At 37.0% G+C, this 14,888-nt stretch overlaps 1 protein-coding gene across 4 annotated transcripts in view; it reads left to right on the plus strand.

Annotated features, from left to right (window-relative positions):
* Positions 1 to 331: 331 nt before the first annotated feature.
* NRDC (nardilysin convertase) overlaps positions 332 to 14,888 on the plus strand; it is an 85,985-nt gene continuing 71,428 nt past the window's right edge. The window contains exons 1-5 of one of the 4 annotated variants that reach the window (XM_027108564.1): positions 332 to 1,014; positions 10,345 to 10,663; positions 13,078 to 13,211; positions 14,125 to 14,194; positions 14,355 to 14,436. In XM_027108564.1, the coding sequence (XP_026964365.1) occupies positions 671 to 1,014; positions 10,345 to 10,663; positions 13,078 to 13,211; positions 14,125 to 14,194; positions 14,355 to 14,436 (949 nt within the window). In that variant the 5' untranslated portion in view covers positions 332 to 670. The remainder of the gene's footprint in view (positions 1,015 to 10,344; positions 10,664 to 13,077; positions 13,212 to 14,124; positions 14,195 to 14,354; positions 14,437 to 14,888) is intronic. The other 3 variants (XM_027108565.1, XM_027108566.1, XM_027108567.1) reach the window with 3 other exon arrangements.

Here is a 14,888-nt window from a genome sequence, read left to right on the forward strand (position 1 = left end):
TCCATCCGGCGGCAGAAACATACTTCCGGCGTTCTGCTTTTTACGTGCTGAGTCACGGCCACAGTCTCCACCCCAGGTTTGAGGGGCAGGATGAGCAAAATATGACACGAGTGGGGAAAAAAAAAAGGCTTGGGAATTAATTTTCTCCACTCGCCTATAGGTTTTCTCATCAGGGGAATATTTTCCTCTGAGCCCCGAAGCGCTATTCAACCACTTCCTCAAACCACCTTCCCGCTTCGGTCATAAACTCTGCGCAACCTTTCTGGCGCCCTCCTCCCGTCGTCCTCCGCGCCACTCTCTCCGCCTCTTCTTCCTCGCCCCGCCCACCCCTGGTTTCGAAGAGCTCGCTGGGTGCTCCGAGAATTCGGCCCGCGCTCGTTGGTTCTTTTTATTCCCTGTTCCCATTGGTTGATTACGTGCGCGTGACTGGTGTCTTGCCTTATTATTGGCTAGAATCAATTGCGTCATCGACGGCCAGGAGGGCGTGGGGATGAGGGAAGTTGGCGTGAGGGAGACCGGATTGGGGGAGGGGTTCAGGCCTGTCCCCCCGCCGGCTGCGGCAGCACCACCACCGGCCGCTACCGCCTCTGGAACGCTGAGGAGGAGGAGCAGCTGGAGCAGGAGGTGGGTCTTGGCGAGCGGGATGCCACTTGCTCCGGCTTGGTGGTGAATGCTGAGGAGAGTCACGGTTGCTGCAGTCTGTGCCACCAGGAGGAAGTTGTGGTGTGAGGCCGGACGGGAGCTCGCGGCGCTGTGGAGAATAGAAGCGCGGGGTCGGTGCGAAGACTCGGCGGCTGCCAGACCTTTTCCTATTCTGACCATGCCTGGAAGGAACAAGGCGAAGTCCACCTGCAGCTGCCCTGACCGGCAGCCCAATGGACAGGATTTGGGCGAGAGCGGCCGGGTTGCTCGTCTGGGAGCCGATGAATCTGAGGAGGAGGGACGGAGGGGGCCTGTCAGTAATGTCGGAGACCCTGAGATCGTCAAGTCTCCCAGCGATCCCAAGCAATACCGGTGAGGGAGGAGGCTTGGACTGGGGAGGAGAGCAGGGGGCGGCCTCTCTGTTCCCGCTGTGGTCCCTTCTCGTCTCCTAATCTTCCGAAGGAGCAACCAGGGGCACACTTGCCACCCCAGAAGCTTCCTTGGATGGAAGTGGCAAGGGCAGTTAGGGGCATCTGTGTGGTGTCAGCTCGACGAGGGGCAGATCTTGGGTCCAACCAGGAATCAGGATGTCAGAACGGGAAGAGTTGTTCGAGTAGTTATGACATTCGCTAAAGCAAGAGTGGAGGTTTTCCTGAGGATGGCAGGCTGGATGGTCAGGGAGTCTTGGTATTCTGTTATGAGGAAAGGGTGAAGGGGCTGGGGATTTTAATTTTGGAGAGGATATTAAGGGGCATATCATCACTATCCACAAATACTTGAGGTGCCTGTAGTTGAAAGAGGGGTAAAACTAATGGGTGGAAGTTACTAGAGGATCGTGTGGTTTCAGTAAAAGAATTTAGGCATCAGAGTTGGCCTGTGATGAAGTGACTTATTTCCATGGGTTGTTTCTCATTGCTAGAATGGTTGGGTGAACTCTTCCAAGAATGTGTTAGAGAGGACTTGAATCTCAACTGAGTCATAGAAGACTTGTAAGCTTTCTTCTAATCCTGAAATTCTCAACTTTTGGTTTATGCCATAATCCTCTAAACATCTCTGATAACTGGTGGCTCAATCCCCACCTAAATATTATCTTCACAGGTAACTTATTCCATAGAACGTTATGACTGTAATGTATTTTAAGGAGAGAGCATATTGTCTAACTTCATTTTGAAGGCTGAGGAAATTGAGATCCAGAGAGTCTGCTTTTTGTTCAAAATTATACAGCTGAATAATAACAGAGCTGGTTTGAACCCTGTCCATCTGACACCAAATGCCCTGCACAATTTACTGATTTTTATAAAGTTCTTACTGAGTTGAAAGCTGAAGGATTCTAGGTTAAATTTATTTTATGCCCCTACATTGTTAGAGCAGGAAAGAACCTTAGCCTTAACCTTTTTCACTCCCCACCATCCGCAAAAGACAGGTGACTGAAATTAAGGTCTAGAAGGAAGTGTTTTAGCCCTAAATTGAAGACAGGCCTAAATTCTTCTTTCACTCCACATCTAGAGATTAACAGTACACAACTCTTTGTACTATTCTTCCCAGGCTGAAGATCTTTATGAATGGGCTAAGTTTTCTCTCTTTCTCATCAAAGATGTGGTTATAGTAGTAATAATGTAAATGAGCAAGTTGAAACCTTGATAAAAGTTATTTAGTTTTTGCCGTCCAGATTAAATAACAGCTTCAGTTTTTTTTCTGCCTATATAAAGTTACATAATAACAGGTAATGTTTTTAGAATGTACACTATGTGTCAGATACTGTTCTACCTTTGATGTATTGTTTCATTTAATGACCTCATTTTTGGCATATTCATTTGAAAAATACTTACCAAGTCTTACTGTGTGCTAAGCGCTGAGCTATCTTAAATCTTTTCTGAAACTCGGTTGAATATAATTTAATAAATGATATTTTATTCTGGGTACTGAGCATACAAAGATGATTAAGACAGTCCCTGCCTTCAGGGAGCTTCCAATGTAGTAGAGGGACACAGACACATGAAAAAGGTATAACTAGAGCACTAAAGTTTTATAGAAACTATAATAGAAGTATGTGCTGGGTATAGCAAGGAATAAAGTAAGGAGTGGTATAAACTCTACCTGGGGAGAAAGTTAGAAAAGACTTGAAAGAGGAGATAATGCTTAAAAAGTATTGTCTGAGTAATTGTTGCATTTCTACATTTTTGTGGTCTTTTGCCAAATCATTGTCCTTAGTGTCTCAGTTTTCTTATTTTAAAGTGAAGGGTGTTGATTAAGAATAGCAGTGTTTTCCAATAACTTCCTCTCCTTTCAAAAGAGCAGGTCCACTTTTACCTGTTTTATATACCAACGTTTTCAATTAGACTCTTAAAGGAAAGATTTTGTTACTTTAAAATAAAGGTGGAAAACCTCGATATTAGATGAATTTTAAAGATTTAACCATCCTAAAGTTAAATTCTCTGAATTTTGTAACCAGAAGTAGACATGAGGCATCTGCAGCCCAGAGAGCTGAATTATCCTTCTAGGACCTGCTCAGATGTTATCTCTGTGAAGCATTTCCAGGCAGAACTAATCCCTCCTTTCACTGTATTTCAGTAGGACTTTATACATGGTCCATTACAGTACACATCCATTGTATTATAATTATTTATCTTATGAATGTGTGAATACTTACCAGAGGCGGACCTGATTAAAGGAATATTTTGTTGAAAATAACACCTCAAAATACTTGTTTACCAGTCTGCATTTATTAAAATAGCCTGTGGAATTTTACTTCTCTATATGTAATTTGTTTTAAGTTTTTGGAAATGTTAATCATACCTCCAGGACATCCATTCTGCTTTTTTTTAGTGATCTGTAGCTTGGTAAGTGTTGATTTCCTTCTCTTCTGGAAGGATTAGGGACTTTTTTTCCTGTAAAGTAGGCATTGAGGTCAACTTAAGTGGTCCTCTAAGAAGTTGTACGGGAAGGAGTGGGAAACAGAAGGGAAGCCTTTAGCAGTGAAGGTTTGAAATAGATAGTGTTGTAGAGAATGGGTGAAGTATATTTGAGAAATACTGAGAGAAGTTATGAGTTCTTGAGCATGAAAATGATGTAAATAAAGCAGTGTTTTAAGATTAATGTGAAGATAGTAGCTTAGACCCACGAGATGTGGCAAGACTGTTTTAAGGGGTAATTATATTGGATTGGCCAAAAAGTTCTTTCAGTTTTTAAGTAAAAATAAAAGACATTTTTCATTTTCACCAAGAACTTTATTGAGCAATGTATTCACCGTTTTGTTCCACTACCTTCTGCCATTTTTCATGCAACTTCATAATTCCATCTTCCCAAAACTTTTTATCTTTTTGAGCAAAGAACTGTTCCAGTTGTGTTTTACAGTCTTCCAGGGAATTGAAATTTTTTCCATTAATAGAATTATGTAAAGACCGAAATAAATGGAAATCCGAATGTGCGGTGTCTGGTGAATCAGAACTTCCCAGCTAAGCTGTAACAGTTTTTGCCTGATCATCAAAGAAACATGTGGTCTTGCGTTATCCTGATGGAAGATTATAAGTTTTCTGTTGACTAATTCTGGACGCTTTTTGTGGTGTGCTGCTTTCAGTTGGTCTAATTGGGAGCAGTACTTGTTGGAATTAATCGTTTGGTTTTCCGGAAGGAGCTCATAATAGGGGACTACCTTCCAATCCCACCATATACACAACATCACCTTCTTTGGATGAAGACCGGCCTTTGGTGTGGTTGGTGGTGGTTCATTTCCCTTGCCCCATTCTGTTCCTTTCCACATTATTGTACAGCATCCACTTTTTATCACCTATCACAATTTGTTTTAAAAACGGAACGTTTTCGTTATGTTTAAGTAGTGAATTGCATGCGGAAATGTGGTCAAGGTTTTTTTTTTACTTAACTTACGTGGAAACCAAACATCAAAGCAATTAACATAACCAAGCTGCTGCAAATGATTTTCGCGCTTGATTTGGATATTTTGAGTATGTTGACTGTCTCTCAGGTGGTATAACAATGATTGTTCTCAATGTCTCAATTTGATCGCTATCAACTTGAACTGGTCTACCCGACAGTGGAGCATCGTCCAGGGAGAAATCTCCAGCATGAAACTTCTCAAACCACTTTTGACACGTTTGATTAGTCACAGCACCTTCTCCATACACTGCACAAATCTTTTTTTGCGTTTCAGTTGCGTTTTTACCTTTCTTGAAATAATAAAGCATAATATGCCGAAAATGTTGCTTTTTTCTTCCATCTTCAATATTAAAATGGCTACACAAAAATTCACCAATTTTGATGTTTTTTTAAAATGCACGCTGATGTGACAGCTGTAACAAAACACTCTAATGAAATTGTTTTGAATGAGGTTAAACACAACTAAGCGCTACTAGAGCCATCTTACTGAAATGAATGTTTTGGCCAACCCAATAATTGTGTATTGAATGGTGTGTGCTGATGTATATGGTACTATTCTTTCTCTAATTGATGTGTTCCTCTCTTCACTTTTTTTTTCTTTCCTCTTATTAAGTTAATTTAACAAATGTTTGCTAGGCTAAAAACCTATGAATCTGGAGTTCAACTCTGTTTTGCTCACTTACAGCATGTCATAGTTCTCAAATAGTATTTGTAGAATGTCTAAATGCATGAGTGCCCATATGCCAGGCATTTTCATGGAACTCTTGGGGATATTCTGCTAGGAACTTTTTAGATCAAATTTGTATCCTGGCCAGTTTTAAAAAATAATTACTTGAGTTTTGAGAGAAAACAAGTATGAATAGGCAGGTTACAGAGAAAAAAATATAAATTATACAAATAATAATATGAATGGTGATATTGTAGTATATTTAATTCATATAGAAGCTTGTGGTAGTTGGCACATAATAAGCATTCAAATGTTAGCTGTTATTGTTTTAATATGTTCACAATTAAATGATATTTGCAGCACTGTAATAGCAAAAAGTTGGCAACAACTTTATTGTCCATTGGTTGGCTAAAGATTATTATTATACCATTCTACAATGAAAATAATATGTAACTATAAGACTAGATAGAGGGGCTTCCCTGGTAGCGCAGTGGTTAAGAATCTGCCTGCCAGTGTAGGGGACACGGGTTCGAACCCTGGTCTGGGAAGATCCCACATGCCGTGGAGCAACTAAGCCCATGTGCCACAACTACTGAGCCTGTGCTCTAGAGCCCGTGAGGCACAACTACTGAGCCCACGTGCCACAACTACTGAAGCCCGCACACCTAGAGCCTGTGCTCCGCAGCAAGAGAAGCCACCTTAAAGAGAGGCCTGCACACCGCAATGAAGGGTAGCCCCCGTTCGCTGCTACTAAAAAGAAAGCCTGCGCGCAGCAACAAAGACCCAATGCAGCCAAAAATAAATAAGTAAATAAATAAATTTATTAAAAAAATAAAGTGTTTAAAATAGATAGATGGTTTTATATATCGATATGGAGAGGTGTCCCATTTACTATTGAATGAAAAAAGCCAGTTGCAAACCACAATATATTGTATAATTCCATTTTTATAAAGAAAACCCAGAAAACAACACCTCCCATTATATGTTTACCTAAAATGTAATTTACTGTGTTTAGATATGTAGAGAAATGATTAGAAGTGATATTAAGTAAGCTTGTTTCTCTAGAGAAAGGGAGAGATTTGACTTGAATTGTTTACTTTTTAGTAATTAAAAAAGATTGATCAATAAACAAAAGTATTATTTGGTCCTTGTAGGAAATTTAGGTAACAAGAAAAAATTTAAATTCCCTATAATCATTCCACCTGGCATTAACCACTGGTAACGTTTATTCCTTTTTGCTATGTAGTTGTAATTTATAATTTTGAAATGGTATAATACTATCTTTAACAATGTTGTGAACATTTTCTTATTAAGTGTTTTTCAATATATTTTGTCCACTTAGAAGTCCATGGTGTAGATATACGATAATTTAATCATTAGCATTTTATAGGATGTTTAGATTATCAAATTTTTCTTTACCTTAGAAGCCTGTTTATTCTCAACTGAATCCTTTGGGTGTAGACCCAATCATAATGGGTTTGGTAGATATGTAGGGTAACCTCTGGTGATCTGGTCTGTTTCTAGGATATTCTTTACTTGGGAGAACTGGCAGATAAGAAGATGGTTTGTTCTGGGACTTTCACTCTGACATAGGTCTTATTTTCATACTGGTTCCTAGAATGAAGTCAGTCATTAAGCCTGTCCAAGTCATAGGAAACTGAGTATATTATAGTCCTTTTCTAGTGTGTGTGTGTGTGTGTGTGTATTATTTTTTCTTTTTTTGTGGTGGAGATGGTGGGCTTAGTTACATGGACCAGGATTAAACTGTTTGCAGAAAGGTTGGAAGTAGATTGTAGTTTGGAAAGTTCACTTGGTCCTCTGAAGACAGAGAATTTATATTTCTATTACCACCAACAACAATGGTCTTTGTTCTCCTAATAATAACTGGTATTTGTTGAGTGCTTACTAGGTATTAAGTGCTATTCTATGGAGTTTACATAGATTATCTCATTTAATCTTTACAGTAATCCTATTAGATAGTGCTCTTATTACATGATAGCCTAAATGCTATTCTATGAAAATACATTACTGAGCAGGTACTGAGCACTAACTGGAGTATAAATGAATTGTGTTCTCTCATTTGGTTCCTTCTAAGCAAAATTCTTAACCACGGCAGGTAAGGTCTAAGTCCCTCCATTTTTTGATTCTTAACTTTCCAGCTTCACATTCTGTTATGCGGTTTTGTGCTACTTTTCTTGGCACATGCTGTACTCTGGTCAAACGTTACCTCCTCTGTGAACCCTTTACTTCTCTTCTTTCAATCTTCCCCTCCTATATGTGAGCTATTTACACTCTTGTGTGCCCCTGTAGCAAAGTTTTTCAAGCTATTTCATCTTTTTGTAAGTACTGGTTTGTCTTTTCTCTCTATTATGCTGAAATTTTTGTAGAGAGGGATTTTGTTTCTTTGAATCTTTGTATGCCTTCTTTTCTGTTATTAATAAATCAACTGTCTATACACCTAACACCCATTTTTCCACTTGTGCAATAGATCCCATCCCCTCTTTATTGATCCCAGCCACTAATTATTTCACCGGTTGTTCCCCTTCCATCCTGCATCATCAATTTCCCCTTTTTACTGGATCATTCCCATGAACATACAAATATGCTATAATTGTTCCTATTTTCTGGGGAAAAGCATTTCTTTGCTCAGATCCCTTTGGAACTATGCCCTTACAGCTACTCAAATTTCTCTATTTCCTTGATAGCAAAGCTTGTTAGAAGAGTTGTCTGTATTCAAAATTTGCAGTTCATCTACTCCCATTATTTCTTGAACTCAGAGTGGGCTTTTGCCACTTTGCTTTACCAAAATAGCTATTTTCAAGATCACCAATAACTTACAATTGGTCAGTTCTCAAGTTCTTATCTTACTTGACCTTTCAGTATCTTATGACACAGTTGAACGTTCTTTCCTTCTGGAAATGCTTTTTTTCAGTTCCAGGTCAACACTGTTCTTAGTTCTCTTTCTGCCTCATTTGCAAGGTTTCTCCTTATCTCCTTTCTCCTTATCTCTAAATTTTGGAGCGCCTGGGCTCAGTTCTTGGACTTCTCTTACCTGTCTGCTTTTGCTCCCTGTGTTGTGGCTTTAAATAGCACCCTGTATTGAATAACAATTTTACTTAGGTTCCCCACCCCTATGCTCTTTCTTACTGTTTTATTTTTCTTCATAGCACTTGTTTACTATTTGATATACTATATATTTACTTGTTCATGAGAGCAAGGACTTTGTTTTGTTCATCCCTATATCTCTAGTGCCTAGAATGGTACCTTTCTTATAGTCTTGCTTCCATCTCTGACCCCTTCATCCTTTTCTTCTCTGGCCTGATGGATATATAAGGATATGTTTTGCAGTCTTCCTTTTTTAAAATCATTTTATTTCTTGTTTTTATTTCAGATTAAAATATTTTTTTAAGGAATAAAACCATATAGATACACTTGAAGCTCTTTGGATATTGCCCCCTTCTATTGCATTCCCTATCCTCTTTTTCCAGTCTTAACCATTATTTGAATTTTATATATATATACCATTCCTATGTATATTTTTATATTTTTTATTAAATTTGCATTTATCTATAAACAGTATACATTATTGCTTTCACATGTTTTAAGACATATAAATAGAAATTATATCACATTAGATGTCTCATAACCTTTTTTTTTTTGGTTTAACATTGCTTTTGAGGTTTGTTCATGCTGATAAGTGTAATACTAGTTATTTGTGTTACATGCTGTTTAATATCTTGTGTGAATATATCATTATTTATTTGTTTTCCTACCACTGGTCATTTAGATTATTCCCAATTTTCTGTTGTATTTTGTTTTCTGATTATGCCACAATTTATCTTTTCTCGATTGTTGTATATTTAGGTTATTTCCAGTGCTTCAGTGAACATTTTTTTTTTTTTTTTTTGCGGTACGTGGACCTCTCACTGTTGTGGCCTCTCCCGTTGCGGAGCACAGGCTCCGGACGCTCAGGCTCAGCGGCCATGGCTCACGGGCCTAGCCACTCCGCGGCATGTGGGATCTTCCCGGACGGGGGCGCAGCAGGCGGACTCTCAACCACTGCGCCACCAGGGAAGCCTGCTGTTTTTTAAATGTGAATTTTGATATGGGAAGGAGATAAATCCATGTTTTTTGTCTTCCATCTTGACTCATAGGCTCCTTTTCTTGTTGCATGTTATTTTTTATAGTTTCTGCTAGAAAACTTTTTTTTTTCCCATCTTCAATGCTCAGGTTAAGTGTACCTTATCTCAGAAGCCTTCCCTGACTGCTTCCTTCTTTCTAACAACCTGTGTTTACCTCTGTCATTCTGTATTGTACTGGCTTTATTGTATTGTACTAGACAGTGAGTGCCTGAGGATGAATAATGTGATTTTATTCTCTTTACCCTTAATGTATCTTATACACTTCAGGCTGCTAAGTAAATGTTTATTGACTAACACACTGAAGAATGAGTATAAATGCGAGAAGTTTGTCATAGGTACTCAGTCATCAAACTGGCACAACAGTTTTACTAATTAGGATAGTCATGCTTACAGTGGTGCTACTAGTCTGTGGGATTTACTTTTCTTAGAGATGTAGCCATTTTCTTAGTTCATAAAAGCATCTTTGGAGACTGGTATAAAATATCAAACACATTGTACCAAAAGGAATCAACAGAGTTTAAATATAATGAGATTTTGATTCAATATTTAAGCTGATATGACTGCTCTGTATATTGAGTGATATGTCTCTTTTAGGGTAGGTCTTCTGGTATGGTAGAATGTTTATTAAATACTTATAAGCTAAAAAAAATAGTAAGGGAGGCTGGGTGGTGGGTTTGTTGTCTATGTTTAACTTCTAAAATTTAGTTTTTGAATAGGTAAATATATTTTCATAGTTCAAAATTAAAAATACAAACAGGGTAGATTCCCTGTATTTAGAAAATACAAACAGGGAAGCATCTCTCTTATCCTTTCCCTGTAGATACTTGGAAACTGATAAGCTTTTGAGGTTCTCCTCACAATCAACCAGTTTTCATTAGTTTAAAAATAGTGTGTGTGTGTGTACTTGGATTTTTAAAATAATTCTGGTAAGCTGATCACTTGCATTGGTGTACTATAATGAATGGCTGACTCAAATGTCTTGTGATTTTTTTTTTCTAGATACATCAAATTACGAAATGGCTTGCAGGCACTTTTGATTTCAGACCTAAGTAATGTGGAAGGTAAAATGGGTGATGCAACAGATGATGAAGAGGAAGAAGAAGAGGAGGAAGAAGAAGAAGAAGATGATGACGACGACGACGATGATGATGAAGATTCTGGAGCGGAAATAGAAGATGATGATGAAGAGGGTTTTGATGATGAAGATGAGTTTGATGATGATGATGAACATGATGATGATGATCTTGATACTGAGGATAATGAATTGGAAGAATTAGAAGAGAGGGCAGAAGCTAGAAAGAAAACCACCGAAAAACAGGTGTGAATCATGTCTGTTATATCTTTTTCTAATTTGGGAATTCTTCGGGATAAGTTCCAAAGTTATGTTTATCTCTTAATGGCCAAAAGGAAATATATATCTTTTGATCTTAGTAAAGGTATATTTATTCTGTATAAAGATTACATTTAAAAAAATGTTTTGCTCTAATTTTAAAAGTGACAAATGCTTATTATAGAAGCTAATGGAAAATAAAGAAAAACAAAAATATAAAAGTTGCCCATAACCATAACTCTCAGAGGTAATCACTGGTAGTATTTGACTGCGTTATATGTTTTAAAAACAAATGTCTGGAGGTGAGGATCCGCATAATTCTTAGCCTGGGATAGAGGAATAAGAGAGAGTATCATCCTTGGAGAGACTGGAAAAAGCATAATAAAAGAACAAGGCTAGTGTAGAGTCCTCACCTGGGCCTAGGGTTCTAAGAGTCCTCATATGGGTAATTTCTGTCTTGGTAATTGAATCTGATTTATCTCTTTTTATGAGGAAGCACCAGAGGTCTGAATAAATAATAAGTAAATTGGAAGAAATGAAATAGAAATGGGGAGTTGAGCTTAGTTAGTGAAACATATAATGACAATAGGTGAATAGATAAGTAGGGCTTGATAGAGATAATTTTCCTCTCTGGATATTTTTTTAAGAATGTTTCCATTTTGCAGTAGGAAATACCTATATTGGAGGATAATATTCTGGAGCTATTATAGTGGAATTGATCAGCAAATGTTTGTTAAAGCTAGTATCTTGACATTCAACATGGTACAGTCCTCAAAGAATGAATTAAAGTTCAGATTATTAACACTAAAATCTAAAGGTCATATGTATAATACTATAAAGTCAGCTCTCAAAGTGTGAAGATGTGAGATTTAAGTAGCAGATATGGCCTAAATAAATTCTTTGATAGATACTCTTCCTGGAAAAAAAAATTTTTTTTTTAAAGAAGATTGTGGCAATTCTTTCACTGAGGTGTTGGAGGGATTGAGTCATGTTTAAAGAAGCTATTTGCCCTTGCTATTCAGATTGTGAGTGATGCCTGTTTTGGGAGAGCAAGATAGGTCAAGTGGTTTTAGCTTGGAAAGCTTTAGGGATGAAAACCAAAACACTGGGGGAAAAAATATATATATATATGCTACTTGATAGTTTATACTAAAGTCTTTGTAAGTAAATTGGGAATTAATAAATTCACTTTTAATTTAAAATAGATCTAGTAATTCCAAATAGAGGAATAATAGAAGGGAAGAAATAATAAAAGTCAGAAATGGAAAGAACATTGACAGTCAGGAAACCTGAATTCTAATTCTGAGTCTGTTACTATCTTTCTGAATGATCTTAGGCCTTTTCATTTTCTCATTTTTTTCTCATTTCTAAAACAAGAGAATTAGGTTACATAAATTTTAAAGTCCATTTTAGCTCCAAAACTTACTGTGTTATAACTTCATAACTGAATATTCCTTGTCTGTAAGTTTCTATATGTCTGTCTATTTGTAGCTTTTCCTGTGTTTTGGACTTCTGTATACCTTCTATCAACTGATGAGCAAAACTCTAGGATTAAATTAAGAATTGTTTTGACAGCCAATTTTATTGTCAAGATATAATAAAATATCTTAGATTTATACAGAAATTGTGAACCTCTTTGACAAATGAATATGTGCATCCAGTATTTTGGGTACCCCTTTTTATCTTGCTTAAGTGCATCAAACTCCAAATGTTACCTCGTCTAGAAGCAGTAAGGTCACATTCTAGAGATCATTTAAAAAATGGCTTAGATGCTGCCTTTCTTTTCTGAGAACTTGGTATGATATATTCCCTCATAAGATATTGATAGCTAATTCTCTGGATATTAGAAAGGAATGGAGGAACCTAATGCAATTTGAAGAAGAGATCGAATTGTTTAGATTCAGATGCAGTGGGTACACGAGTGAAAGGCTTTCCTTTGATCCCATGATCTGGGAAAATGATTTATATTCATTGAATGAATAAATGCCTACAAAAGGGAAATAACGTAGATAGTCTAGGTAAGAGGTGGCTTAAGAGTAGTATAGGGTTTGCAGCGGTTTTATGATTTTTTGTTTGAAAAATGTGAAATGTGTTCAAGATAAATATGTGAATTTATAAGGGTAGTGGGAAGAAAAAAATTTGAGGTTTTTGGAGAACTTTTACCTAATTAGCAAGTTAACTACTCTTTTGAGTTATCATTTTTATCCCCTCTATTTTCTTCCTCTCAAAAGGAAATTGTTCTTAATCTGAAAGCTTTGATAAATTAACAAGATTGGAATTTAAATATGATATATGCTGAATTATGATTTGTTTAGGCCTTTCTTAAGTCAATTCTCAAGTATGAATTTTTCAAGTATGAATTTCTTGGGTAGATAATTCTCAAGTATGAATTTCTTTTCTAGCAATTGCAGAGCCTGTTTTTGCTGTTGTCAAAGCTGACTGATAGACTGTGGTTTAAGTCAACTTATACAAAAATGTCTTCAACCCTGCTGGTCGAGACAAGAAAACTTTATGGGGTAGTTGGAGCTGAAAGCAGGTTAGGCATCTATTAAACATCACAGAACAGGTTAGACTGTGCCTTAAAGAAGTGGATATTCCCTCATGTTGTAACTGAGTTTATGTGCCTAAGGCTTAAGTATGGGATTTATGGTATCAAGTGAGACTATTTGGTTCTTCCAAAAACGTACTTTTTTTTTTTTTTCTCCTCTGACACATGGTTAGACTTTATACCAGGTGTATGCTATTTTTTAAAAGCCCTCTAAGAGGATAACCATTTATCAAAACAGTCTTGTGTCATCGAATCTGTTAGCCCTTTAAAATTGACATTTGTAAAATTTGGGAAAGTTAATAATTCAACTTTCTATCCTCAAGGATTCAAATTGACTATTTTTCTCTCCCCTTTTGTATCTTTTAACTTATAATGATATAATGGTATGCCCTGATCATTTTAAATGCAGAATTTGGTATGCCTCCTGACCATCTATTTTGTTGGAAACTGATTTTCCCAAGGTATTGGGAGAATATCAACCAATAAGTATTTTATATATCTTCAATAAGAAGTGAAGAACTAAAAAGCCTCTTTAAAGTTTAGTTCTGTAGTTTTTTAATAGTTAAAGATTTTCTTTCTTAACCATTTATTTATTTTCTTTGTTAGATGTTTTCCTGACTTGTTATTTTATGCCCTGTTTTAATAAAAACAAGATTTTCTGAGTAACATATTGAGAAGTTTCCATCTAGTAACTGAGTTACTGAACACAGAGAGCCTTTAATTGCTTAGAGATCTTTAGACAGAATCTACTCAGGTATATTACTTCTGCAGATTTCTGAAATCTGATAAATCAGGAAACAAACTTGGTCCAGAACTTTGAAATGCTGGCACAATATAATACTTGGGTGGGCTGGCCAGTCCCCCTTCGCTTTTTTCTGTCTGTTTCTGCTTTTTTCCTTAGGTCTGCACCTCTTCAGCATTTGGCAGGATGGCAAGAGGAGGAGCAGCAGGGTGAAACTGACACAGTTCTGGTGAGTTTCACTTTGCTGCTCCTCCTGATTCTCAGGGAAAGAATTTTGTTACTTTCTATTGGAAAAAGTCCATCTCCAAGTGAATCTTTAAAATGAGATGATAATATTATTCCTTTAGGATTGACTCACTGTTTATTTGTATGTGTTCTACTTACTCCAGTCTGCAGCGGCTCTTTGTGTTGGAGTTGGGAGTTTTGCTGATCCAGATGACCTGCCAGGGCTGGCACACTTTTTGGAGCACAGTAAGATCTTTGTAAAATATCATTCCCGGGTGTGTTTTTCCCTCTAAATTTGAATGAAATGATTTCAAAGATAAGTAACTGGTTTGGTAGAATTATAATTTGTTTAATAAGAGAAAAACTAAGAAAAAATGTTAGTGGATATCATAGGGGAAGACTTAATTTTAATCTCCTTGAGTGCACTTATTTTGAAGATTAGAGTGAAACCACTTAGAAAACTATTTTAAAATGTAGGTTTTATTATTCAGGTACAGGAAGCCCAACAAATCAGGAGAAAATTGCTAACCTCTAGGAATTTAGTCTGTAGCCTTGGGAGGGGCAGTCTCTTCCAGGGCTGGCAAGGCCTCAAGATGTCAAAGCATCAGAAATAAAATAAAAAGGCATGATTAATATCAAAATAAAACAGAAAATCTTCAGTTTAATTATGAATGTACCCAAGTAAAACCTTTGTGAAT

Source organism: Aethalodelphis obliquidens, unplaced genomic scaffold (assembly GCF_003676395.1).
Source record: "Aethalodelphis obliquidens isolate GAN/ISIS:26980383/991018 unplaced genomic scaffold, ASM367639v1 scaffold9, whole genome shotgun sequence".
Taxonomy (NCBI): domain Eukaryota; kingdom Metazoa; phylum Chordata; class Mammalia; order Artiodactyla; family Delphinidae; genus Aethalodelphis; species Aethalodelphis obliquidens.